The sequence below is a fragment of the Cyclospora cayetanensis genome, unplaced genomic scaffold (genome assembly GCF_002999335.1).
Source record: "Cyclospora cayetanensis isolate NF1_C8 unplaced genomic scaffold, CcayRef3 CcayRef3_contig_1, whole genome shotgun sequence".
In the NCBI taxonomy this organism is placed as follows: domain Eukaryota; phylum Apicomplexa; class Conoidasida; order Eucoccidiorida; family Eimeriidae; genus Cyclospora; species Cyclospora cayetanensis.
In genome coordinates, this window is record NW_020312036.1 from 942,351 (window position 1) to 968,348 (window position 25,998).

At 53.5% G+C, this 25,998-nt stretch overlaps 4 protein-coding genes across 4 annotated transcripts; 2 read left to right on the top strand and 2 right to left on the bottom strand.

Annotated features, from left to right (window-relative positions):
• Positions 1–94: 94 nt before the first annotated feature.
• LOC34623107 (cell wall protein RBR3) lies at positions 95–1,907 on the bottom strand. Its single transcript, XM_026336594.1, has 4 exons — positions 1,788–1,907; positions 875–1,498; positions 305–793; positions 95–187 (listed from the first exon to the last, which is right to left on the bottom strand). Exons 1-4 carry the CDS (start codon positions 1,905–1,907, stop codon positions 95–97), a joined length of 1,326 nt encoding a protein of 441 aa, XP_026192379.1.
• A 5,914-nt stretch (positions 1,908–7,821) lies between these two features.
• LOC34623106 lies at positions 7,822–12,444 on the top strand. The gene is made up of 8 exons (XM_026336687.1): positions 7,822–8,024; positions 8,391–8,527; positions 8,915–9,123; positions 9,545–9,645; positions 10,103–10,260; positions 10,750–10,924; positions 11,456–11,689; positions 12,111–12,444. Exons 1-8 carry the CDS (start codon positions 7,822–7,824, stop codon positions 12,442–12,444), a joined length of 1,551 nt encoding a protein of 516 aa, XP_026192472.1.
• Positions 12,445–15,927: 3,483 nt separating this feature from the next.
• Positions 15,928–18,771, bottom strand: LOC34623105 (dihydrolipoyl dehydrogenase). Its single transcript, XM_026336781.1, has 4 exons — positions 18,691–18,771; positions 17,817–18,197; positions 16,746–17,082; positions 15,928–16,256 (listed from the first exon to the last, which is right to left on the bottom strand). Exons 1-4 carry the CDS (start codon positions 18,769–18,771, stop codon positions 15,928–15,930), a joined length of 1,128 nt encoding a protein of 375 aa, XP_026192566.1.
• A 1,791-nt stretch (positions 18,772–20,562) lies between these two features.
• Positions 20,563–24,507, top strand: LOC34622581 (RING-type E3 ubiquitin-protein ligase PPIL2). Its single transcript, XM_026336874.1, has 7 exons — positions 20,563–20,687; positions 20,999–21,312; positions 21,650–21,742; positions 22,088–22,972; positions 23,501–23,682; positions 23,937–24,179; positions 24,253–24,507. Exons 1-7 carry the CDS (start codon positions 20,563–20,565, stop codon positions 24,505–24,507), a joined length of 2,097 nt encoding a protein of 698 aa, XP_026192659.1.
• Positions 24,508–25,998: the final 1,491 nt, after the last annotated feature.

Genomic DNA, 25,998 nt, shown 5'->3' on the forward strand with positions numbered 1-25,998 from the left:
CCAAAATTTAATGGGTTCTAGAAGTGCCACCCAATGTATCTGACCCTCCTTGCGAGTTGCAGCGGCGACAGTCTGCCTGTTGCTACATGAGGCACTACGGACCAACATCGCGGTTCTGCATGAGTTTGGCTTTGGCTGCATCTTGAACACCCTCGTGCATTTTCCAGGACAGAGAAAGCGTGGCTAGCTACCGGAGTGAGTGCGCATATTGTCGAATGAAAGTGCCAGTGTCGGCTACCCCAGCTGCCTGAAGGCGAGCCACAACTTACAGCCCAGCGAATGCCCCAGCCAGCAGCACCCACACCAGTGTCATCCAAGCGGCCTCGTAAGCCGAGTTACTGCCTGAGTGGGCTGCTCGGGCAGCAGCGCTGCTAAGTTCGACGGTTGTGGTAACCCCTGCGGTCGAGAGCTGGGGGAAAGCCGAGCGCAGCTGTCTTCTAAGATAGCTGGTCTCTTGTACCATCTGTCTGGAGATCTCTTCTGCCAGTTCCTTTGCAGTCGGCTCAGTTGCCAGCAGCCGTTCATCCGGCAGCAAAGAAACCGTGACGACAACATTCATAGGCTCTTCGTCACCGCTCCCTGGGGTCGTCGTAACGCTTTTGAGGACCACTCGATCACTGGAAACCCCCAGCGCGCGCACTATTGCGTCTTGAACGTATGCCCCGAAGACTTGAGCACCCCGCAGGTTGCTTAGCAGCTCAGATTCTGCCACACCAGGAAACACGAGCTCTACAGTTGCCTGGCTCTCCAGGGGTTCCCGGGTACTCTCCGTTTCGGTGGAGGCCGCTGCTGTCTGTGCGAGCCGTGTGGCTTGTGTTTCAATGTCTGCGCGCGCGCTGCCACTCTCCTCATCGAGAGAAGCAGGCTTGGCAACTGACGGAGTCACAGTATCGGGTTCGGAAGCGTCGGTGGTAGAGGCCTCTGCCTTGCCAGATTCCACAGGCCGTCGCATCAGGCTGTTAGACACCGCATTTCCTACCATGCTTCCCACGGCTGCACCGACTGCTGTCGTGAGCGCAGTCCTCGCCAAAGAAGGACCTCCTCCGTTCCCCGCGAGCTCGTGGCGTGTGGCTTGAGTCTGAGGAGTCGTAGGGGAAGGTTTGGTTGTCAGAGGGGCCGCTGCTTGGTTTAAACCGTACGACTGCCCGTGGGCGGCAGCGCCAGCCGAGTCGCGGGCATGCGCATTCTGGTAAGGATATGCTGGGGGAGGGGGCTGGGGAGAGAGCGAGGCTTGGGGAGCACCAGGGGCAGATCCAGCATGCAATGCAGGTTGCTGCGGCTGGTGCATGCTTTTTTGGGGAATTGCGCGGCTCGCAGGGCTCTGGGCTGTCGAGTTGAGCTGAGATGCAACATGGGGGGGTTGTTGAACTGTTCGCGTAGGGGGGAGAGAAGTGACAGGACGGGATGGATTCGCACTGCGGCTTTGATATCGCAAACTTGAGACTGTAGAGGGCCGCGTTCCTGGGGATCTTGCAAGCACTCTTGCCTGCTTCCTTACCTACGAGCACAGTTGAACTACAGACAACAGAGGAACTCTTAGCGTACTTGTCGCATCCCCGAACCCTGGAGCGGCGCGTCTAGTGAGTGGAGCCTCGTAGGAACACAACAGGGGTGGCTCTCTGAGACGCGTTAATACCGGGCTAGCATGCTATGCGTATCTCACCATGGCACCTAGCAACGCGGCCATCAATTCTTGCACCTAGCAGTGTTCGACAAGACAGTGCTCCCATGCAAGACGCACATGCAAGCGAAAGGAATGAGAAATACAGACACTGGAGGCGGCTTACTGGCACGGTGGGCTTAGCATCGGCCTTCACACTGCTCAGGGAAAGAGCAACGAGGCTGCCTATGCACAGCACGGCTGTGGCGGCCACTAAGAGCTCATGCCAGCGGGCAAGAAAGCGCATTCTGGCTGCGATTCTCCTGGTTGTTTGCCAAAACACGAGGGGGCCCTCTCCCTCTGCCTCTCCCCTTCTGGCAGAGGGAGAGGCTCTGGGCGGGTTTCTACGATTTGGTTGGAAACTCTGCAGCTCCACTGCAGGGCAGATAAAGACGAACTGACTGTTCCGAGTATCTGCCCCGCTCTGATATGAAAAATAAGGGGAAAATGGAGGAGTCAGGGGGGTGGCCAGGGGCCCCTGTGGGACAGGTGACCGACGACCGGGGCGGTTTGGACCTTCTGATGTACATACAACAGCTAACCCCACTTCAGTTTGCCTCCTCAGACGCCCTATATCCGCACTCAGACAAAGAGATTTGATGTTCTCGCGGAGTTGATCCCCGTTGACTGGCCTCTACTGCCCACATTGTCGGCAGTCCCGCCGGGGCAACACGGTGGTAGCGCGGGCTAGTAGGACATGCGAAAAGAAGCTCCAAAGAAACATACTCTCCAGAGAATCATGGTTGTTTATTGCATTTCCCAAGCTCACGTCCAATCATAAGGATTGCAGGGCACCTCGGTTCTACCATCTGGGGTGACCCGTGGTGGCATGGCTGGGCGCGCTGCGCTCTCCTGCTTGCAGGGAAAACACAGATAAAGAAAGTGCCTAAGGGTTGAAAGGGGGGATTCATCGGCCTTAATACTAGTCAAATTGTGCACGTCAAAACGCACTTGTGCGAAACGGCAGATCTGCCCACAATGGGCTACAGTTGTTTCATGTGTTTTGTATATTCGGTGGAAGTTTGGGATTCATCCGATACTCCTCCCTCTGAACGCCCCGGTGTCTTTCATCGTGGCACGAGGCTTCTATTAGTAGGTGATGCCGTAGTTTTGTTACAAGGACCAGCCGTCTGGCAGGAGTTTCTCTGAGGGACTCTAAGTGTTCCTCTTAGCTGGGCAAACGATTTAACTGGTGCTTTCGCCTTCCGCATTCTAGCTCCTATTCCTGTTGCTCACTGACTGAATAGATTGATAGGCTTTCCTCCATTAGTGCCGATACTTCCGCTACCACAGTCCAATGGTCAATGTGCTCCGCAAAAACGCGCGGCGGCTCATATTTTTGCACTTTGTTTAGTGCCCCCTGGAACTTATAGATGAGTCCTTCCTTGCGTCGCCAAGTGAGAACATCACACAAAATCTATGGTATAACGAAGTATTGTAACTTTGCACTTTGTCCGACACGGGTGAGTACGGGCAATAGGGTCAAACGGCCCCAAAATCTGTTTGTTAAACCAAACAACGGAGTACAGACGCTTGAGGCCCTGAATAGGATGAATTTCCTTGGTGCACATTTGTTTATTTTCCTCACCAGCGCAAGGGCTGCGAGGCCCCTCTGATGAAAGCCAAAGGAGTTGGAGGAGTTGTCGTAAGTCATAGTTGAAAGGAACACACGCTCCTTTATAACTGCTGAGCCACTCGCAGTGGTTCCAGGCAAATAATCTTTATGTACGCCAAGAATTTTGTCTCGAGAAGCATCGTCTTTTGAGCAGACTGGAGAACAGATGCTTAAATAACACTGTAGTGTGGAGAGAATGCATCCTGCTGAATCTTGTCTATGGAAGACCAGCCACCCTCCTTCCTCCTCAGATAATACGTCAGTTCAGATGAGCCACAGGCAACCAAAGGCGCTTGAGCTGGCTATGCAAAGTATATTGATTTTATTGTTTTTGCATGGAGCTTTCTGCATGTCAGTGTTCGTTACACTGTTAAGCTTCCCAGTGTGATCAAACAAAACACATCCTACCATGATTTTCCATCTTTTCCTGAGCAGGAAGCATCAGGAGACGCATCTGTAGCTAAGAATATGTACCTGTAAGCCTTACGCTCTGACGGGCGGAGGTATGCCGCGCTGAATTTTTAAACAAGTTTTTTCAAGGTGTAATCAGCAGTCTCAATGTCTAGAGATTTGGTGCTGTTATCATTGGTTCCTAGAATCTCTCTACTGCACTGCGCGCTTGGAAAATCGCGTTGTACGGTTCGTTTTCTCACGTTGCCGATATCCGTACACTGTGCGGAGTAGAGCTTACTGGGCACCAGTTACCTGGAATGGTCTCCTAAGGCTTCTGGAGGGCGGCGCGCCTCTCTCTTGCATTACGTTCGGGCGGCATGGCCACTCCTTAAGCTTGGTGGAGTGATGTGCAGTGCGTTTACTGATAAGGACTCTCCTCTCTAGCTCATAACTGTCCTCAGGGTCCCCCAGTAGGGAGTTCGACGCCCTGTGTGGACAGCCAAGAATGATCTTCGGAGTTTCTGTGCATGTTAAATCATGATGCGACAGAATCCGGGAAAGGTTGTAGAAGTCAAGACTTCAAGAAAATGACTGGCTTCTACCCCGTACAGCTGTTTCTGCCAAGTTGATATATCACCTTGGCTCCGAAAACATATTGCGAACATACATATAGCATTCCGTAGAACTCTTGTCTTGCAGACTGGCTCCCTGTTCAAACACAGGCAGAGATGCTGGTCTGCTCATGCTACTGCCCAAAAGCCCCTCGCGGCACTATGATTAAATTAGTTCCTTGACGTGTGAATTTGCGTACTTCTTGCCATGGATGATGCCTTTTGATCGCACTTATCCCGCAAGGCAGTGCAGTGTCAACGGTTTGCAGCCGTATCATGGCATCCACCCAAATGTCAACATCGTGTATCTCCGCCCTTCTTCAACAGAGCAGGCTGTAGCAGGCGTACCCCTTGGCAATGTCTGGCCCATTCCCTTTTAATTCTTTCGTGCCGGGGTCTGTAATAACCTAGGTACCTTGTCTTGTATGTAGAACCCCCCGCAACTTTTGACGAGAACCTCATGGACCTCTATGCTGGTCATAAAGGACCAGCGTAATAAACAGGGCGACGCAGATTAGTGTTTGTCCTTGAAATTAGCGTCCAGCAAAGCTTTTACTGTACCCCGGACTTCCATGTGTGTGATTAGTTGGAACACTCGGGGTCGTGCCCTCGAGATATTGGTTTCATCATGGATCTCGCAAAAGATGAGGTGCCTACAGATTGCCACTAGATGAACCCATGCAGGGCCACCGGTAGGATCAGCTGAGGGTTGCCTACCAGTTTGATCATAGAACTTTGCAGAGACCTGCAGACGGTTCTGTTCCCGTGAATAACAGATGTGCCATTCCTTTTACTCTCTGCTGATTAACGTGCTACAATCCACAAAGTCTATAACACTTTATTTACGTCTCCGTTAAGAGCAGTGTCCTATCCGAAACACTGCACTGGGCTTCACTGACGACAGGCTGAGCTGGTTCAGACATTTTCGCTTTACGTACTTTGCCTTGAATCAACGCGAGACAGACAAGACTCCACGGCCCGGGTTGTGGCACTTGAGCCCTCAAGGGATTTGTGTAGCTCGTCATTTGGTGGGTCTGTGGTCTGTGGCTTTCTGCAGAAAAGCCTTTTCTGTGTATTGTTCGGACTTCCAGGAAATCGAACAACTGCCGCCTCACTTGCATATTGTAACGTATAGACCTGTGACTTTGCCGCAACAGAAGGGAGCTGATCCCTCCCCCAAAACCGATGGGAACTCCTGTAACGTGGTTGACTAATTTTTCGTTTGGTGCGCTTCTCGACGCTACTGAGAGTTTATCGTTGTTTGCATCTGCAGCGTGAGACAGACTTCAAATATCACAAAGGCTTCAGCAACTTTCGCAAACATCTTCCACCTTGCCTGACCTGGGCCAGGGTGCAGGATGCCTCTGGAACTGTCTTCTGAAAGATCGTGATATCTGCGAGTGTTGAGCACATCGCTGGCACACGTGCATGTATAATGTTAACCCGCTAACCTGCACGCAAAGCGTGGATTAGGGTGCAATTACATAGCCCAGGGGAGTTCGGGCTTTTACCTATTGAAAATTGTCAAGGACGATTAGGCTTAATGGATCGCGGCCTCCGGAAGTATTTAATTTAGAGATCCGACGCATCAACTTATGTGGTGTATGGCTTTAAATGGAAACAGAACCCCACCAGACAGAGGAAGTTGGAGCATCTGAGGTGAAGAACTCCCTTTTATAGCGAATGCAGGATTGCTTAATTAAGAAGAACGTGGTCTGGTATCCGCTACTGAGTTGCGAGCTCCTCATTTACTATAGAATAGCGCTATGCAGCGGTACCAGTAAAGTGCATGAGTACCTGTCTTGTGTGTTAGCCGAAAGCCATTCGACATCTTAAGATGTGCAGCAGACGAGATGCACTAAAGGCAAGCCAACGGAGGTTCGCAAAGTTTTATGAAAATGCAGAACATTCATAAGTAGCGTTTGCTGGACGTTGTGTCCTACCACTCGGGGAACTTGGCGCCGCAGGAAGCGCCTGCAAGAGCATAGCGACTAGAGGTACTAACTGGCGACCATTCAGCAGGAAAACCTCGAATTGTGAGGCTCACATGGCTCTGCACAGGGAGATTCCTTTGGCCCCAAATTGTATCTAAGTTCTAAGATTCTGTGTGCTCCTTGATACAGGAGTCCTTTTCCCACAGCCCTCACTCCAGAGTGTTCCGCCAGGAGTGGAGGAAGGAGAGCCGGCGTGCAAGTAGCAGCATTTCTTGAGAACTCTCGGCAGTCCGCCACAGAAACTCGAAGGCAAACGCATGGTGCGCACTGCCGAAGGCACATGTATCTACCCCTGCTTCGGAAAGCCTAAAATACAGCAATGGCCAGGCCACACATCCAGCTTTGTAGGGCGTCGTAAGGAATTACAGAGGCTATAGGAGTGGCTACCTATGCGTAGTGAATTGCCTCGCCACATGAATGCAGTCCAGTTGTGACTGCCCTCGATTACCGTCTAGTCCTACCATCATATCCCAACACCCAATCCCCTAAAGCCACCCCTCTTGTCTTTCAGCCTTCCTAGGGCAGTAATGCGAGAGCGACACACTGCCGCGCCTCGCCTCTTGCACGAGAAAACTGTACTGCCCAGCGTCCATAGCCAGGGGGCCGAAGAAGTCTGGCGGGGAATATCGACACTCATGCCCTCTCCCTATCCAACTATGGAAGGCGTTAGCGACACTACTCGAAAATAATGCATTAATCCATCCACTTTTGGGAAGGTGAGCGGCGGATGTCAAGCAGGGTGCTTCCACGGTGCCCTGTCAATGGAAATTATGGGGAAGCGCCAAGCAGTTTTGGGGCCGGAGGCACGCGGCCACAGGTTTACGGGCTGAAGATCGAGCCATTCTCCGATGCAGCGCTATATTAGAGCTGCTTTATAGTTATTTTTAGCGATTGTCATATTAGTTGATTCTTTGGTGGCCTTCGAGGGGCCCAGCAGAACACAGAGGTGGGGATGCTGAATGAGCGTCTGGCAGTATAAAGTCTGCTGGTGCGGCAGGTGTAGGGTCTGTGTCGAATCTTCTGCCCCTCTTTTGGTTTTTGTATTTTCTTTTTCTGGCTGTCTCTCTGCGCTGTGGGGGTTCTCTCTACCGGGTTAACGCTTGTGTCTCCCTCGTGCCGTGCGCTCCCTTCGAGTGCCTTCAAATCACTGCCACCAAGACAGAGATCTGCTCCGTGCCTTCATTTTAGGGCGCTCCTAGGGCCCTTTTTAAGTGGTGGTCTTTGCGGCTGTGCGGGGGGCCCCTTCTGGGAGGGTCTGCGGCAAGGGAGCGGCGTCTGACTGTTGCTGAGCTCTCATGCACGAAGGCGAGAGGACTTGCCTGGATCCTCCGTCTTCGCTGCAGGGGTCTGTGGGGTGGCTTCAGAGGCGGCGTCGACGGCGCACTTTTAAGGCCGGCCCTCGCAACCTCGGGCAGGGCTCTGTTTCCTCCTCTCTCAGCCTTTGGTGCTGTTGCTGGTGTGCGACTGCAGCGACAGCACTGAGCAGTGCTTCAGCCACTTTCGCGCAAGCTTCCTTCCGTCTGTGCGAGGTGTGCTTCAACCTGGCAAATGACGGGTCAAGGGCGGGACGAGGGGCCTGACAGGGCTGAAGACCAACGGTCCCCTTCCCGCGAAAGAGCGAGGGAGATGTCTCAAGACGGTGCTCCGCAACGAGGGCACTCTCGAGATAGAAGCCTCCCTGGCCGTCGCTCTCTCTCCGGCAGCAGACGCAGCCGTAGCCCTCAACGAATCGATCGCAGAAGCCGATCCTCGTAAAACCCACACGACCTCGGGCTTCTTTTCTCCTTCTTTCTCTGTATCTCTGTATCTGTATCTCTCTGTGTCTCTGTATCTCTCTGTCTCTCTGTATCTCTCTGTCTCCGTGGCAGTCTGCTGTCTGCCGGCACCTGCGTCTTTTTTTAGCCGTTCTCTCTGCACATGCGCTTGGTAGCCTCCCTTTTTTTCGCCGCAACGCGCTTGCAGGGTCGTGCCTGTTGACTGCGCGTCTACAGCCAGTTCCGAGCAGGCACGTGGGCAGGCAGCCAAAGGCGCACGCGAATGGTGGATGACCGTCACAGACTGTACGCAGCAGTGTGATGTTGACTCTTTTGCGTGTCGTTCTGTCTTCCCGGATGCAGACGCGGCAGCAGGAGCAGAAGCCGCAGTGGTGGTAGAAGTGCCGTGAAATACAATGGACGCGCATACTACGGCGATGAGAGGGTGACGCACGTGATGGAGATCGAGGATGATGACGCATCCTTTATTCTAGGGGCTGGTGAGGAGCTGCTAGGACAGCATTTTATCTAGGCCCTTGCATGTGTGGTGTGCATGCGGCTTCCGGGAGGGGCGGGGGAAGACGAGAGAGAAAGGACGTGTCTGCTTGCCACTCCCTGGTGTATGGTGTTTGCGAGTTGCCTGTTGCGCGTGTATCGCGCAAAATATGGCTGGTGCGAAATCTCTCCAATCGTGCCACCTGTCTGAAGACGTCTCCGCTCCGCTTCTTTTAGTGCGGAGTCGCGTTCTGCCCGCTCTAACCTGCTTTCTGTGACGTTTTTGCATGCATGTATGCATGCATGCAAAAACGAGGCCTCTTGCGGCAGATGCTGTGTCTTCAACAGTGCTCGTCAGGGAGTCTCTTTTTGAGTTCTTCGCGCGCGCTCAGGTGGTCGTACGAAGCGAAAGCTGAGTCACGTGTGCGGGGCCGAGCTAAATATTGAGGAGAGGAACGGGCGAACTGTTTTGGAGATGCGCGGCACGAAAGACACCATCGAAAGGGCGAAGTTGTATGTCGGCTTCGTCATGCAGCAGCGTGTTGGACCTGTCCAGTTGCCACCAGATGCAGAGACGCGAGACGATCTGACCATCATTGAGGTCAGCGGCAGTCTTGCTGGCTCATGAAGAGAATCGTGGTGTTTGATTGTAGTCGCTGGTGCATCGTGGCACAACCCGCTTCACCTACCTCGTTCGTTCTCTCTCTCTCTGCTTGAGGCTTCTTTTCCCTCGGTTCCTTGTTGCTGCCCTCCCGTGTTGTGTGCTGCTTCCCATGTCGGTCACTGGCATCTTCTGGCTAGATGCTTGGAAGGAGAGGGAGGGGGGAGAGGCCTTTTTACCTCGTGTTGCGTCTAGCGGCGTGGCTGGAGCTTTTGGTGTAGCACTCCGAAAGCCCTGTGTGTGGTGTGTCTATTGCGTCGACTGATGAGCGTGGAGGGAGATAGATAGATGCACATCCTCGCGAGATGAGAGCAGAGTTTGTTGCTGCTGCTGCACACTTTGCTGTGCTTCGCTTGCACAGGTTCCCCACGAATGCGTTGGCTACGTCACTGGACGAAAGGGAGCAGGCTTGAGGAGCGTCGAGGAAGAGTGGAATACATTGATGTTTTTTACAGATCTCAGGTCGGAGAAGGCCGGTCAAACAGAGCGACTCGCCATTTTTGGCAGCCAGTGCGTCTTTTTCTCCCCTTCTCTTCTTTTCCTCTTCTTGATGTTGTTTGAGTTGCTGCCATCTCCTCTTCTGTGCAGTCGTTTTATGGCGTTTCTTGTGGCGGAATTTTAGTCTCAGCTGCCTACAAGCGCGCCAGTGATGCGCTGTAGTGGTCTTCACGCAGTTTTCCTTCTAGAGGCGATTTTCTTTCTTTGGGCCGTCTGCGTCCACTCCCGTCTCGACCCCCCTTCTTCACACCCCCTCTTCTCCCCTTTCCCCATAGCTGGCTAGAGCACTTATCGAGTCGCCATCGCTGCTGCTGTCTCTCCGCGTTTTGTCTGTCTCTCGAGGCTTCCTTCAGGTGTCGAGAAGTGCTGCGTGTAGGCTTGGCTCTTGTTGCCGCTGCTGCTGTGTGTGTGGCTGGTGCAGACGTGCCCGCCGAGGCAGCGAGTTGAAGGTGATGTCTGCCGTCGAACAGAAGATGCCTGGCTATTTCACAGACAACATAACGGAGGGCTCTAGCAACAACGACGGCTTCGACACAGACTACGTCACCATTTCTGAAAAAGACTACTCATATGCCCTCGGTAAGGATGAGAGGGGCATGCAGACCAACAGAACGCGCACGGATGGTGGTCGGGTGGTTAGGTGGTTGCTTAGTCAGAGGCAAGGGGGATCGTGGATAATTCAGGGAGCCGGAGCACAGTTTTTATGCATCAGGGGAGGAGGGCAGCTAATAGCCGACGCCGTGTGTTTGTGGATATTAGAAGTGGAAGGCCGCCTTGAAGGGGCATTATGCGCACAAGGGGAATGTATATATATATATATATATATATATATATATATATATATATATATATAATATATAGCCTTGCTGTGTGTTTGGTGTTGGACTGTGTTTTTGGCTGCTGCGCATGCTTTTTCTACATTTTTTCTCTTTTTTTCCTCCCTCCTTTTCTTTTCTCTCTCTCTGTTTCGGTTTGCCCCTCATTCTCCTTGTGTATGCATATTTTCTTCCCTGCGGTAGAAACGCCATCGGATGTGTCTATCCCCTGTGGTGTGCTTTGTTGTTGTAGGCCAGCGTGGCAGCACGCGCAAGAAACTGGCGAGGGCATCTGGCGCTATCTTGGAATATGTGGGACGCATTGCGTTTGTTGCGGGTACTCTGCCTGAGCGGATGCGGGCAAAGCAGTATCTTCAGTGGTTATGCATGCAGAGGACGTCTTTTGTTCATGTGGATACTGTGGGCAGGTGAGACGCGATGGCAGAAGAGGCTCCGTGTTTTGGTGTGTGCCTCTGGAGGTTGTGCAAGCGACCTCATGGAGTATAGCGGGGTAGTGTGTCATGGACAAACGACGGCGAATGACGGATAAGGCTGCGGGTTGGGGGTGAAGGAAGGGCTCTTGGCAGGAGGTTTGTGGTGCTCTACCGCCGCTTGCATGCGACAAACAGAGAGCTGCTTTTTCCTAGCAGCGCTCTCCGTCGAGATGCGATGCATTTGCTGTCTGGAAGACAGCCTTTTTGAAGCGCCTCGCCTGGAGGAGCTGCGCAGTGTGTGTGTTTGTGGGGTTGGGGTTGGGGGGGTTGGTATACCGCTTTGTGTGTGTGTGTCTGTCTGTGTGTTTGTGTGTGTCTGTCTGTGTGTGTTTGTGTGTGTGTGTCTGTCTGTCTGTCCCTCTGTTTGTATTATCATGATGTCTTGGCCTTTTCATGGATGTGGTTGCGGGTTGGGCTGTGCGGCATGTTTCTGGGAGTTCTTTTGGATGGTGCCCCTGTGCGCAGAGATGACTGTGAAGTCGTGAATCTCCCGCTTGACGCTGTTGCATACGTCACGGGCTCTAAGGGCAGCAACTTGCGGCGCGTTGAAGAGGAGACGGGCACGTTTATATTCCTGGATGGCGCGCGTGGTGGCGGCGAAGAGAGACTTCTTATTTTCTGCTATGATGTAGATGCTAGACGGCGTGCCCGTGTAAGGATTGAGGAGCGGATCGACGAGAAGCTTTCTGGGAGAGCGAGGTCAGACAGGCGGTGTTTCTGCTGGAATGTGGTTGTTTCTGCATGGTGCTGCGTGTTTGTGTTGTTGCGTGTGGCTTCGTCCCGAGTGCTTCCGTTGTGGACGTGCTCCATAAGATAGGCAGCGTGCGTGTGAATAGGGAGGGGCCAGGGTGTAGTAAGGCGAGCATTATCGGGGGGAAATGCTTGCTGTGAGTGTGTCTGATCACGACTCGTAGACGCCAGAGCACATTCTGCATCGAGGGCGTTGGCATGTGTGCGATGTTTGTGAGTGCGCGTGCGTGCAATGTTTGTGAGTGCGCGTGCGTGCAATGTTACATGCTTTGATGCCTTGTCGCGTTGGTGTTGGCGGACAGCGGCGCACATGAGGCGTTGATGGGTTACTGCCGATGGTGGGGTTGCTGCAAACTGTCGCGTGTTGCAGACCCTTGTACCACGGAGGCGGTGGAGGCCGATATCGCTCTCCCTCTCCGCGACGCGGAGATTATGGGAGCTACGGACGTTACGATGATCGAGGCAGCTATGGTGGTGGCAGTGGGTATTACGGTGGAGGGGGCAGCTACGGAGGCAGTCACGGGGGTGGATACAGGGGCAGCAGAGGTGGGGGCGGGGGGGGGTATCGCAGTCGCTCCTCTAGTAGGCCTCGAGGAGGGTACTACCGTTCTCGCAGCCGCTCCGCTGAGTACTGGCGCGGGGGTGGAGGAGGAAGAAGTCGCTCGAGAAGCCCTGCACGCCGCGAGCGTTCTTACACTAGGTAGGCGTTCATGCCCTGCTTTGGGGGGAGGAGGGGCAAGAGGGTGTGGGAAGCAGCTGTGTGTATGTGTAGAAAGAGAGATAAAGAGAGAAATAGAGAGAAAGGGAAAAAGATGGGGAGAAAAAGGGGGAAAGATAGAGAGAAAAAGGGAAAAAGATAGGGAGAAAAAGGGGAAAAGATAGGGAGAAAAAGAGAGAAAGAAAGAAAAAAGAGAGCGAAAAGGGGTGGTGCCGTCACTGATGGAGTACTTGAGGGGAGGAAGGGAGAGGGGCGATTAGTTTAGAGTATGCTTTGCGAGAGAGGGTATTAATGAGGGCAGCCAGTGGTGTCTTCTCGAGTTTTGACGGTTTGGAGGGTCATGTGTTGAGGTCTTTTGCGTCTTGTGCTTGTTGTTGCTGCTTGATGTTTTTGGTGCTCCCTGTTGCGTTCGTGTCTGTACGGGAGGGAGTGCGTGCGTTGGTGTGTGTCGAGCGATTTACGTGGACAAAGTGGTGGTGGCTGTAAAACGCATGGATGGGAGGCGTGTGTTGCGGGTGCGATAGTGGGGAGGAGAGGGGGGATACGTAAGAGGCGGGTAACAGCAAGGGCGTCTCGCGCTGCGTGTTTCTTGTTGCTGCATCATCTGGCTGCTGAAATGCGGCTGGCATGGTATACAGTGAACGCGCACACTGAGGCCACCCAATGCTGAGCTAGCACCGACTTCCCGCACGCTTCCCCATACCCCAGCAGCAGCTTCTTGACCAGGAGATATCCTGCCTGCTTGACTAGCACGCCTCCTAGCTGCACGCTGCCTCCTCCTGCACCTTGTTCTACTTGTAGTGTTGCTCTTGGCGCTGAAGCAGGGCATTTCCACCCGACCCCCGTTTCCCCCCATTCCTCCCCATTCTCCCCCCTCTTACCTCTGCCAGAGATACACAGCACACAAGTCGTTGCTCTAAGGTGCTCCGCATGGCCGTGAGATCCTTGAGAGAGAGAGAGAAAGAAAGCGCACGCGGATCTTAAGTGCAGCTGATGACGCCCACATCCTTGCGATTGGCGCCTTTGCCGTGCTTCCGGTCGTAACACTGTCGATACACTTCGCGAGACCACACCGGAGGGATGCGGATCCTAACGATGCAGATGGTCGCTTTGTGCGAGGCTAACGCGGGGTGTGCTCAGCTCAAATCTCGGGGTGCACATAGGTATACAATCGGTTTCAAACGCGAGAAGTGTGGCCGCGTCTTCCTTCCTCGTGTCGGTGCAGAGGTCTTGATGGCTGCGCTGCGTTCATTGCCTGGCGTCTCGGCATGTTTGTGCCTGTGTGTGTGTGTGTTTATGTGTGCATGTGCATGTGTGTCGTTTTTTGAGCGGAAATATCTGCTGACGGTACTGGTAGCCTCTTTTTGTCTACTGTGCTGCTTTTATCTCTGCTGCCGCTGCTTTGGCCAACACTACCATAACTACTACTACTACTACTACTACCGCAAGGCCCCTGCTGTTGCGTGGGGTGCTGCCGTCGGTCCGGCTTGTTACACTCCGACTCCTCACATGAGCCTTCATCGCGTCGCTTCACCACTGCACGTATCGAGGCTGCATGGCATCTGCATTTCTTCTTCCTCCTGGCTCTAGGCAAAGGAGCGGCGGCCTACTGGGTTGCTGAAAATACTGCGTGGTTGTCTGTCTCCGATAGGGACGGGAGGGATATGTGTTTCTCCCGAGGCACCTCGTATTGCTTCGCTCGTGTCACAGGGCCAGTACAGCTATTATTCTACTCAAATGGAAACTGCGCAAATCTGCACTCTGGGTGTCACACGAAGCGCCTCCCGACACATGCGAGCCACCAAAGGGCCTCCCTTCCCCCTTTCTTGCTGTATTTTGGTGCTGCGCGCCCGTATATGGTGGAGCTGTCCTGCCGCGGCAGATGCATCATCCGAGAAGGAGGCCACCAGCAAATCTTCTTCCCTGTTGTTGTCGCTTGCTGCCGTGATACACCGCATCCACTATTACACAGCCTTGAGGGTCAACACCGGCGGCGTCAGGAGACACCCATACATACTTCCACACACACATACACATCCGTATACATATGTACTTACACATCTGCACACGTGCATTTACTGCATATGTGTGTGTGCCTTGTCGAGGAGGAAGGATTTAGGCAGCCTTTTTTTATGTTCTTCGCACGTGGATGCCCCCTTTTGTGTGGTGTGATGTGTTTTTTGCACCGATGCATCCGGATAGTGTGTAGGACTCCCTCTTTGCGCACATGCTGCGCTGCCCGGCCCTCTCCTGCATTGGATATTCTGTCCCTTGTTTGTTTTGCAGGAGCATGCGAGGCGATTATGATGAGAGGCGAAGGTATGAAGATGATCGCTACCGTTGAGCGCCTAATCCTGTGATCTGCGGCCGTCGCGCTGCTGGCGGGAGAAGGGGGCAGCTGCACGAGGGGCAGGAGCTCCCTTGCGGCTGGCTGCGTACTAGGCACATCCCCGTATGCACCGTGCCGTGCCGCAGACATACACATGCACACACATACGTCCGACGGAGACGCTTGCGTATTGTTAAAATCACGTGATTGGATTAATGACTGCTGGTTGCTATAGAGCGCGCCTTATCATGGCACTTCCTCTCTAGATGCCCGGGGGAAGACAAAAGGAATGCGGGTAGTGATGACCCCTTTAGTGGCCCCATAAGTGGCGGCGCCTGCCGCCGCCGTGCAGTCTGCGGGGTTTTAGCCTTGTAATCGGGGCTGTACCGGAAAGGATGAGGCGTGGGAGACGGGATATTTATATGTATATATCTATGTATATATATGTATCCACACGGGGTGGGGGTTAATGTTTTCACACAGCAACTGGTATGCGGGGAGCAGTTTGCCTTTGATTAAGCGGAAGGGGAAGGGGCAGTCCAGTGCGGCTGTCTGCCCCCCCATTGGGTCTTCCACGAAACTCTGCCTTTTAGCCGGATTAATAATGATCCTGAGAGTAGGTAGCCTAAATCCCAAAGGGGGCTGTGCCGTGCCCTGTTCGGGCGGTCGGTGTTGGCAGACACGTCAAGCGAGGAGTTGTGCGCTGTTTAGGGTTGTCTTTTAGGGGAGGTGTGTGTGTGTGCGTGCCCTCTGCGTCTAAACCCGAGCCTCCCGAGTGTGCAGAGTGCCGTAGTATTATACCTCGCAAAGTGTGGGTGTGTCTGTTTTGTTCACCGAGGGAGACGCTGTGCGTGGCAAAACAGCCCGCGCTGGCGGGTCTCAAATAAGTCCTATGTGTTGGGGCAAGCCTACAGTGCATCATGCCGACTAGGCATCTTTGCAGGCTCTGGCGAGGCCGTGCATTCAGAGCATTGTAGAGAGGGGTGGTTGGGGTGGGGAGGTCCTTCTAGTGCGCTCTAGGAGTGTACCGTGGCGGCTTGCTTGCGGCTGCTACCAGCATACACCGCAAGGGCGCACGATCACAGTTAGTCTCCCCACAGACCGACGGGATTCAGGCAGGCAATCGCCTAGCCGCTTTTTCTAGTGTGAAAGGAGGCCTACTGCTTGCTTCCATGCGGCCTCCACTGTCTCACTGAGCGTGGGGTGCGTGTGCGTGATCTGAGCTAGCCGGTCGACAGGCGTCTGCGTAGCCATTGCATTGGCGCATTGCTGCATGAGGTCTCCTGCGTGAGGCCCAATCATGTGGCAGCCCAACACCTGCCCCGAATCCTTACGCCACAAAACCTTCATGAGGCCTTCGGCCTCTCCTTCAGCTACTGCCTTAGAGTTCGCCCTAAAGTTGGCTGTGCTCACTCCAACCTCAAAGCCCTGCTTCTCCCCGAGAGCGCGTGCCTCTGGCTCAGTGTAGCCTGCAGAGGCGAATACACACAAATAAACATACATATATACATACCCACATGCACACACATCCACAGATACACACACAAGCATACATATACCCACACAAACGTACATGTGTAGAGACACACATACAGCCACAGACACACGTACGTCCACAAACATGCACCTGCATAAATACTCAAGGCGTCCAAGAGAGGGAGAGGCAACTCTGCAGCATTCATGCCTAAACCCGAGCGAGCCAAGCCCCTTGAAACCCTCCCTTTGTTGTTCTGCTTGCCCATGAAAAAAGGTAGTGTTTGTACAGGCTTGGGAGGTGTGCAAGTGAGCAGTGACGACGTTCGAAAAGGAAGGCGGGCGGGTTTGTAAGGCTCTCGAAGCAAATAATGGATTACTACTAGCTTCTCTTCGTGTATATATATGCATGTGTACTTGTGTGTGTACATGTATTGATATATATATATATATATATATATATATATATTTGTGGCTGCTCGTACCGACAAAGGCGATCTCGGGGTTGGTAAAACAGGCAGCCGGAATGAGGCGGGAGTTGAAGGGCCGATTTCTTCCGGCGATCGCTTCAACTGCGGTGACGGCCTGAGCAGAGGCGGCATGCGCGAGTTGCAAAAGTCCGTTGGCATCTCCAATACAGTAGAGTCCATCTATCGCCTCCGCGTCGTCTCCAAGAGCACTGCCTCCTGCTTCTGCGCTCGGCTGAGAGGATGCGCCAGCTGCCCCCCCGGCAGGAGACCCCTTCAACACCCGCATGCACGCGTCTACGGGCACGAAGCCTCCGCGCTTCAAAGTAACACCAAGCGCCTCAAGGCCAAGATTCTGAGACAAAAAAGACCGCAAGAAGCTCCTTCCCATGTCTTCAGTTTCCTGGGGGCCTTACAGCACCATTTGGAGCGCTTCGGCTTGTCTCCCCTCAAGCAAACACGCGCCGTCCGACACAACTCCTAGAACCGGCGAGAAGGCAGCAGCGACAGAGGTATGGTCAGTGCATTAACAGCGCTTCGGCAGAGGGGTTCGTACACATATATATACATACATACATATACATACACATACATATACATACATACACATACATATATATATATATATATATATATATTGATGTACATACGTTGGTATGCATATGTATACCTATATGCATGTCTGTATGTATGCATGCATATGTGTGTATCCACGTATGTGGGTGCCTCTGCTGTCAAGGCGCTTTGGAGAAAAAGTGGCCTATGCCGGCTGGCTCGAAAGGGTCACATGTGTGTGCATCGTACCTGTGTGGCTGGTCTGCGTCCTGTAGCCACTAGACAGGCATCTGGGAAGAGGATGCCTTTGGGTTCTCCGGATTTAGCGTCAGTGAGTTTGACCTGCAGCGGCGATGCAGGAGTGGCGCCGCTGGTGGAGAGGGGCTGAGTGCGCGTGACAGAGGCAGCGAGAGTGTTGGTGAGCAGCTTGATCGGCATCTCGGGGTTTTTCTGCAGCAGGAGGCGTTCCGCTGCCTGCGCGATTGTTGGATCAACTCCCGGAAGGAGCCGATCCCCCGCCTCTATGAGGGTGACCTCTGCCCCCATGGCTGAGAAGACTTCTGCGAACTCCAGTCCGATATACCCAGCTCCAATGATGGTGATGTACGACGGCATCAAGGGCAAGCCGACGGCCGTATCGCTGGTCATGATCTGGTGCCGCTGCTCTCCCTCCTCCGAAGCCTCCGCAGCGCCTCCCTGAGAGGGCTGGCTTTGAGCTAGATCGATTCCGGGAGGCACAAACGGCACGGAACCTGGAGCGAGAATTATATTTTTTGCCCTCAGCATCGTTGGAGTGCTCGGTGGAGAGGTCGGTGTTGGATGCAATCGCAGTACACCAGGCCCATCAACGTATGCCATCGCATCCAATACTGGAATCTTGTGCGCGGCTAAAGAGCCTACCAGACCGCTTCGCACCTGTGCAAACACACCGCGTCAGGCGGCAGCCGCAGGTGTGTCTTACTTTTACGGGTGCTCGATCGACAAAGACGCATCCTCCTGACACAGGAGGGAGAGGGGAGAAGGAAAGGGCAAGGAAGCGTGTATTTGTTTGAGGCTGCAAAACGCTCAAGCGAAAAAGCCTCCCCGCCGCGCTGCAACACTAATCCCGCGCAAAAGCCGGCTGCTACCTAGGCTGCGGAGCAAGATAGTATATATATATATATGTGTGTGTGTGTGTGTGTCTGTGTGTGTGTCTGTGTGTGTTTAGAGTCCTCCAGAAAACTAACAAACACCAAGCCTCAAAGAGAGAAAGAAGGCGAACTCGCAAACTGTCTTTGAGTGTGGCCCTCCCAACCCTTTTGCGTAAAAGTGCTGCTTATTTTGTATGACTGAATGCTACTGGCATCCCTCGACCCCCTTCCTTTCCCCCTTAAATCGAAAATAATCCCCGCAGTGAAAAAAGCCTTACCTTCGAGGCAATTCCGAGCGCATACTTCCCGGCCGTTCTCGGGTTGAGCCGCACGCTTCCCTCAGGCACTTCAATGCCCATCTCTTGCAGCAGCTTTTTGTGCTGCAGCATGCGCACACGACGAGCCGCCGCGAGGAGGGCTTTGCTGGGGATGCAGCCACGATTTACACAGGTGCCTCCTGCATCGCCTCCGCTTACTGCAGCCACTCGCAAGCCGAGAGCCTTCGCATGCAGACACGCCGCGTGACCTCCGACCCCCAACCCCACCACTGCGACATCGTACGGCTCATCTGAAGACGCAGAAGAAGGCGGTATTGCTGCCGCCGCAAGGGAAGCCGCTCCTGCCCGCTTCCTCTGGTAGGCGGCCACATGAGGCTTGTGCCGCGTCTCTGCTTGAGCCCGTTCCAGGGGAACGGCGGCGAGGAGCGAGGAGCCTCCAGAGACGTGCGAAACGCTTGAAGGCTGCCGTATGAAGGCTGCGGCTGGGGTAGCAAGGAGCTGCAAGCCAAGCCAGATGGCACACAGGAGACGCGGCATTTGCCGGCGACACGGTGCACTCGCTGGACGCTCGTGGAAGCCCTTTGTATCCATTGGCTAAAACCAAGCGATAGACGCGGGAGGGGTGTAGAAAGCCTTTTTCGCAGAAACAAGGAGGGGTTCCGATTTCCCCGGAGCAGCACACAACGGAGGCGCTCCTATTCAAGGAAGCTGTGTGGCACTCTGAAGAATTTGCCTTGTAAGGAAGGAGGTCTCGCTGCTCGTGTCTTTAGGCCGCTCAACACCTGTGGAGGCGACTCCGTTGCCGCTACCTCCTTCTCCTCCTGAGGGAGCTCCCCCCGCGCAGACAACTTCCTGCTCCGGCGAAACTGTGTTTGCCTCTAGAGACATCAAGAAAAAGCATCAGAATAAAGGAGGCGCACGCAAACGCGGCCGAGCGGATGTGCGCTGCGTTTCTAGAGGAGTCTCTCTTCCAGCGACAGCACGAGAGGGAGGCGCTGCCGCTGCGTGCAGCAGACGTGTAAGCTGGGAAAAAGGCCAACAACACTCGCCGATTTCAAGCTCTTAAACACGGATGACTGCCAACACACACACCTAGCAAGGCAGATGCTGAAGGAAAGGCGAAAAAAGAACCGGCAACGCTCCTCTCCGAGACACGTAGCAGCAGCAGCTCGAGCAGAGAAGCCTTAGGTCTTGTCGCTATCTTGAAGCGCATGCACAACAGCCCTGCTAGCAGACTCGGTGGCTTCGCTGCAAATCGTTTCGCTGGAGCCTTAAAGACTGTGGTGTGTTTCTCTCCGTTAAGACACAAGAAAACACGGAGCATCATCGCCACATATCTATCCTTGTGGTACAGTGCATCCCGTCCCTCCAATCGGGGCCTGAACAAACCCGCATGCAAACAACGGAATTTCCCCAAGGCGTTCTTTGCCGCTTCTCCGTCATTAGAAAGAGCTTTTGCTGCTCTCGCACTCAGGAAGACTCTTAGAAAACCTCCCTCTGCATAGCCTGCCGGGCTGTCCAGAGAGACACCTCCGCGAGGCAGACTGCTCTCAACTCCTGAAAGGCAGAGTGCCGCAGCGAGCGAGCAAGCCAGAGCTTGAATTAGACACTTATATTTTCTCCAACGAAATAGGATGCGCAAAAGCTTGCTCCCCTGAAGCAGCTGCGGGTCTGTCCGAGCAATTGCCGGGAAGGGAGAAAAAAGAGAGCGGCGAAGGCGAGGAGATGATACAATCTATCAACGGTGGAAGGGGGTCCTTATCCTTCTTTCTTAGACTTGCAAACACCTCTTGAGCTGCCGCTGTATTCGCTGTCTACTCGGTATCTTCTCCCTGCGTGCCTTCTTGCCCCTTGGTCCCGAAGCCAGACGAAATGCCGAAGCACAAGCATCACCGCGATCGGCTGTATCTGCTGCAAAGCGAGTATAGTGCAGAGTGGGGTGGCTTTAAGAAGAAGAATCTTCATCTTCCATTCAAGTCGCTCCCCTTTGATTGTTGGTCCGTCATGCGTCTTTCCCCCTTCCCGGTTCCTGTGTTTGCCGTGCTGCCTACAGATAGGTATTTACGTTTATCACTATATATTTATATATGTACATCTATGTATATATATTCACGTATCCTATGTCTTTCAGTCTGTCCGTCTCGTTCTATCTCTCTCTTTGTCTCTTCCACATCCATCTGTTCTGTATGCTGCTTGTCCACTTTGGATTTGGGGGGGAGGAGAAGGGAAAAGAGGAGACAGCATTTCTGCTCGTTCCTCCTCACACGCCTGGCTGCCCTGTTGCGTTTGGTTCGGCTGCTTCCTGCAGCGGACTTTCTCTTCGCCCTTTTGAAGACGCAGTATGCACGGATTCAGGGATAGTCTTTGACGCTTCCGTGATTCTGCCTTACATTAAGAAGTATCGGCGGTGCCCTGTGACGGGGGCACCTCTCTCTGCCTCGGATCTCTACCCGCTTGTCTTCCACAAAAACGCACGAGGCGCATTTCACTGCCCTGTTACCTTTAAGGAGTTTGGACCGAACACCCATATCGTCGCTAACAAGAAGAGCGGCCACGTATATGCCGCAGACGCGATTGAAAACTTGTGCAGGCAACCTAAGCTATGGAACGACCTTATCACCGGTAAGACAGACTGAGCGGCTGCCTTTGTCGAGATTTGTTTGCAACTGGCCCCGGCAACGCAGCGGTGCTTTTCCTCCGGGGAGTGAACATTTTTTTGCGGGAAGTGGGGAGGGGGGTGGAGGGGAACACTTTCTGCCTTCAAGCAATCTCATCTCTCTCTCTCTCTGCACCTAACAGATTTGCGTTGAGAAGGAGGGGGGCACTGGAGTGCAGCCGCATGAGAAGTGTATATCTGGAAAGCCGGCGGTTCCCCTGTCTCGTTGTGCGTCTTCCTTCGTACAGCGTCCTTTTTTGCGCATGTAAAATTGTGTAGAACATGTGGCCTGTGCGTGTGCAGGGGAGCCTTTCACCAGCGCGGATTTGGTTCACATCCAAAACCCAACAGACGCAAAGCAACGCTGCATTGAGCACTTCCACCATATTCGAGAAGGTATTACATTGTCGGATGGCCACAAAAAATGCTCTGTAACGCGAGGCGATTCACTCGATGTGCCTAAATATATATGAATATGTATATGTAGATGTATATATGTGATGTACATAATATATATATATATATATGTATATATAGCTACATACACATAGGTATATGTGTATGTAGATATTTATGTATATAATATGCATATATCTGTGTAAATGCATGTCTTTCTAGGCGTGTTTATGAAAGGAATTCACAGCGATTTGGGGATTGCGTAGGAGGGACACCTTTTTTAAAAAAACAATTGTGTGGTCTATCGTTGGTGCGGATCTGCGTTGTGATGTGGGGTTAAATTAGGGCAAGATGTTTCGCGTTTGGCAGCGGCGGGGGGTGTCGCAGCCGAGGCTGGGAGCTTAAAGCCAACGGTCAAAACGTGTGAGACAATGGAAAAGGTGCTTGCGGAGGCGCATGCTCGCAAGGCGGAGGTAGAGGCTGCGCACAACCAGCTGGTTCCGAATTTGCATGCGGTGAAGGACGCGGGTGGTTTGAAAGGATCAACACCGTCGGCTACGGATGCGCAAGCAGCGGAGGGTTCTGCTACCCCCTCGTCTCAGCAAGCGCAGCCAAGCAAAGAAGCCTCGAATGAGGAGGAAGCCTCGCGGAGCGATGATGCAACTAGCGAAACTGGGAAGCACCATCTGTATACGGACCATCGCATGGCTGCGGGGTTCACGTCTACGGTTGTGGTAGGGAGGACAACGCAGGCGTATAGGCAGCTCTCTGAGCGGGAACAAATGCTGCCGATATACGCGCTCTGCAAGCAGCAAAAGATGAAGAGCTACATTCGGATGGAAACCTCTGCAGGAGCTCTCAACTTAGAGCTGTACACGCACCTCACGCCTCGCACAACTGACAGCTTCCTGCGACACTGCATCAGTGGTTACTATGAGGGCACTATCTTTCACCGCCTCATTCCCAACTTCATGATCCAGGGAGGCCGTGCAGAGCTGCGGCAGCAGCAGCGACAGCAGCAGCAGCAGCAGCAGCAGCCCTTCGTGAGCCGCAGCGGGTTCTCCAACGGACAGCCCTTCGAGGACGAAATCTTAGGACAATTAAGTCACCAGGGTATTGGCGTTCTGGCTATGGCAAATGACGGGCGCCGTAACAAGAATGTTTCCGAATTCTATATCACCTTCAAGTCTTGCACCCACCTGGATGGCAAACACACAATCTTTGGCAGGGGTAAGCAGATGGTGCGAGGCTTGGCTACCAAGCCAAGCCTCCTGCACAGACCTGGATGCCTGCCTTCGTAGCCGCCAGACGGCTAAGAGGGCAGCCGGCTTGTAGGATCGATGTGCACTTTTTGTTAGCCAGGGAGCAAAGGGCAGGCAGCTGGAGAGAGGTAGAATCATAGAGAAAAAGGCCTCTCGGTTGCTGTACACTGGGCAAGCGAGCACCCGGACTTGCTGGCCTCCAAAAAAGGCGAATATGTATCGTGCCATTGGTAGCATCTTCATGAACTCGTTATCCACAGCTCCTTATTCCCACATGTCCCTTGGGCCTCTTGACAGTCGCACGGGGTGCCTCGTTGCGACTGTCATAGTTACCTTTAACATCTAGGAATCTTGGCCTTTCTTTGTCTCTCGAACTCTAAGAACCGGCCGTGGTCGTGGGGTGCAGCTCCTAGTTGAGGGCTGCTTTTTTTCGATAGAAGCGCTTCTCATTGCTGTGTGCGTCTGTCAGTTCTTCCTGCTGCTGTTGCGCCTTCAGTTGTTGGAGGTTTGGACGTGCTGCGGGCGTGGGAAGGGCTGCCGGTAGACTCTCGAGATCGACCCCAACGGCCTCTGGTGATTGAAAAAATGCACATCTTCAAGAATGCCTTCGACGATGCGAAGAAGCAGATACAGCAGAAGAAGGAAAAAGAGGCTAATAAAGAAGCAGAGGCCGAAAAGGTAGGCAAATAAGCCCTCGCTGCATGCATAATAAGATATTGGTAGCCATGTGGAGAGATCGACTCTGCGCCGCTTCGCTTCTATGCACGTGTGCAACACCGGTTGTCACCGTACATCCCGCGCACATCACGTCAGGTCTCTCATCCCTGTCCACTTATTTGCTTGTCCTTCTTCAGTAGTGCTTCAGTGGGAGCATCGACTTCCGTTTATTCTTGGCTTTTTTCCCCTTCCCCTGTGTGTTTGTGATTTTACAGGAGGCGGCGCGCCCATGGTTCAATAACAAGCATGCCCTTGATGAGACTGCGTCTCACCCAGAACGGCACTCTGAAAAAGTGGGTAAGTACATGAGGCCTCCGCATGCAGGAGCTTCAGTTGCAGCTGCTGCTGGGGGAAAGCATGCCCTCGCTGCGGAGCTTATGGGCAGCGAGACAGCGCAATACGTTACGGTGCCTAAGAAGCCAAAGGTGGCACGTAAAGGTCTCGATCTTTCATCTTGGGCATAACATGCAGATGCCTGGCCCGCGCATGTGTTTGCGGGAAAGTGCGCCTCGGACTGCCCTCGCCGCGTAGTGGGGCGAGGAGTGCCAAGGGGAGAAAAGGCTAAAGCACACTTTGCCAGTAGCAAGTAATATTGGGCTTTGCCGTTGTGCATTTTTAAGCGCATTCGCCGATTGCGTTTGTGTAGTCTTCAAGGCTCTGCCCGGCATGTCTAGTGAGAGGACCGTAGCTGTACATCCCCTTGGGAATAGCGCTACTCCGGGGCTGAAAAGAGGCCTCAAGCTGATTGGTTACGGAAGGGGGCACAACTACACCAATGATAGATAGATATAACAGCCGCACGCCCTTGGTGGCGATAGCGGGTACAAATTTTTTCTGTTAGTATCCTGCTGCATGGATAGGCGTGGGTTGGAGGGGTGTAGGGGATGCAGGGGAGCGAGGGTGGGGAAGTCGTTGCTAGTGCAGTTAGAACTACATATAGAAAACAGGACCCACAGTTTCTTTTTTGCACAAGACGGTTTGCCTGTGCATGGTGATTCGGTGTCGAGAGGCGACTTGCCGACTTGTGTCGTAGGCCAGGTGTTCCTCCTTCCTTACTCCCCCTCTCCGCTTAACCAGCTGCTGCCCTGTGTAGAGCCTGCACTTGCCTCTAAGGGCAAAAGGCCCCCGGTGGAATCCGCCGAGCTTCTTCTCGGTCGGCCTACCCATTTTTCGAGCTACCGCCTCCAGCAGGGTTTTTGGCACGAACCGAAGGGTTTCCCTGGTGGTACGGGAACAGCCACCCGCGAAGGGCCACTTGAGGGTCACTACCGCTTGTGAAATGCAATTCTAAGCGCCCAATGGGGGCAAAGGAGGCAGAAAAGGGCATTACTACATTCTTTCTTGTGCTTTCCATACCAGGCCTAGGCCTTCCTATCGATTGTCTCCTCGCCTAGGGCATCCTGTTGCAGCATTTCACCGATGCCCCAAACAGTGAAGTTCCAGAGATTCTTATTACTTGCATGCTGCCATTTTAACTTGGCTTTCTGCAAAACGCCCTTCCTAACATCTCCTCAGTCTGCGCCACCCCTCTCGTTATCAGCGTCGCTCATGTCCGCCCCTCTTGCTTGATCTGCTTCGATCATTGGCTGCCGCCAACTTGGCACCTTCCGGCTCCACAAGACCTTGATTTCTCCCATTAAGGCACTTTCAAATGCATTAAACGCCGCAGAGATGCCCGATGCATCCCTTCTTTCGGTCCCATAACGCCCAAACGACGACCGCGCCTGGTGCCGCTGGCCTACACCGCCCATTGGCACTGATGACCGGGGCGGTAGCGCTGTCGCCCCAGAGTCAATGTTGGTGTAAACGATGTTTACCGGTATTATTTGATGTATTTAGAAACTGTTTATGACCATCGCTGCTAATTCCTGTTGTTATTCTCCATTTGCCTTGACAAGAAGCCACGCTTGCCGTCCGTTATTCTCCCACGACGACGTGCGGCGCCAACACAATCGACCGGTCCACCCCGCGCACGCATCCAAGCTGTTGCACTCTCTAAATGCGTTTAACTCCCTTTGCAAGCACCTGGAAGCACTTATCCGCGGCATCTCGGGCGCGCCAAGCCCCCAGAGAGGCAGAATGTATGCCCCGTTGATTGAATACTCGAACAGACGCTACACTCCTGGTAAAGCCGAGCTTGTCGGCTTCCTGCTGCTCTCTTCCATGTGAAATTTCCCTCTATCCGAATTTCTGTTTCTCCTTTCCTCTTTCTATCGCCCTTTAAGGATCGTCTGGCCGCCCCTTCCCGCCTCGCCACCTAGGGCTGTGTACTTCCCT

What these genes read in the sequence shown, in the direction of transcription:
- LOC34623107 (XM_026336594.1), bottom strand. Translation starts at nt 1,907, where the DNA reads ATGCGCTTTCTTGCCCGCTGGCATGAGCTCTTAGTGGCCGCCACAGCC. An exon ending in ATGCTAAGCCCACCGTGCCA is followed by an intron (nt 1,499 to 1,787) that starts GTAAGCCGCCTC and finishes CTGTGCTCGTAG; the next exon opens with GTAAGGAAGCAGGCAAGAGT. An exon ending in AGGCCGCTTGGATGACACTG is followed by an intron (nt 188 to 304) that starts GTGTGGGTGCTG and finishes TCACTCCGGTAG; the next exon opens with CTAGCCACGCTTTCTCTGTC.
- LOC34623106 (XM_026336687.1), top strand. Translation starts at nt 7,822, where the DNA reads ATGACGGGTCAAGGGCGGGACGAGGGGCCTGACAGGGCTGAAGACCAA. An exon ending in ATCCTTTATTCTAGGGGCTG is followed by an intron (nt 8,528 to 8,914) that starts GTGAGGAGCTGC and finishes GCGCGCGCTCAG; the next exon opens with GTGGTCGTACGAAGCGAAAG. An exon ending in AAGCTTTCTGGGAGAGCGAG is followed by an intron (nt 11,690 to 12,110) that starts GTCAGACAGGCG and finishes CGCGTGTTGCAG; the next exon opens with ACCCTTGTACCACGGAGGCG.
- LOC34623105 (XM_026336781.1), bottom strand. Translation starts at nt 18,771, where the DNA reads ATGGGCATTGAAGTGCCTGAGGGAAGCGTGCGGCTCAACCCGAGAACG. An exon ending in CGCTCGGAATTGCCTCGAAG is followed by an intron (nt 18,198 to 18,690) that starts GTAAGGCTTTTT and finishes GTGTTTGCACAG; the next exon opens with GTGCGAAGCGGTCTGGTAGG. An exon ending in CCCCGAGATCGCCTTTGTCG is followed by an intron (nt 16,257 to 16,745) that starts GTACGAGCAGCC and finishes TCGCCTCTGCAG; the next exon opens with GCTACACTGAGCCAGAGGCA.
- LOC34622581 (XM_026336874.1), top strand. Translation starts at nt 20,563, where the DNA reads ATGCCGAAGCACAAGCATCACCGCGATCGGCTGTATCTGCTGCAAAGC. An exon ending in ACACACAATCTTTGGCAGGG is followed by an intron (nt 22,973 to 23,500) that starts GTAAGCAGATGG and finishes TTGCGCCTTCAG; the next exon opens with TTGTTGGAGGTTTGGACGTG. An exon ending in GTCTCGATCTTTCATCTTGG is followed by an intron (nt 24,180 to 24,252) that starts GCATAACATGCA and finishes CTCGCCGCGTAG; the next exon opens with TGGGGCGAGGAGTGCCAAGG.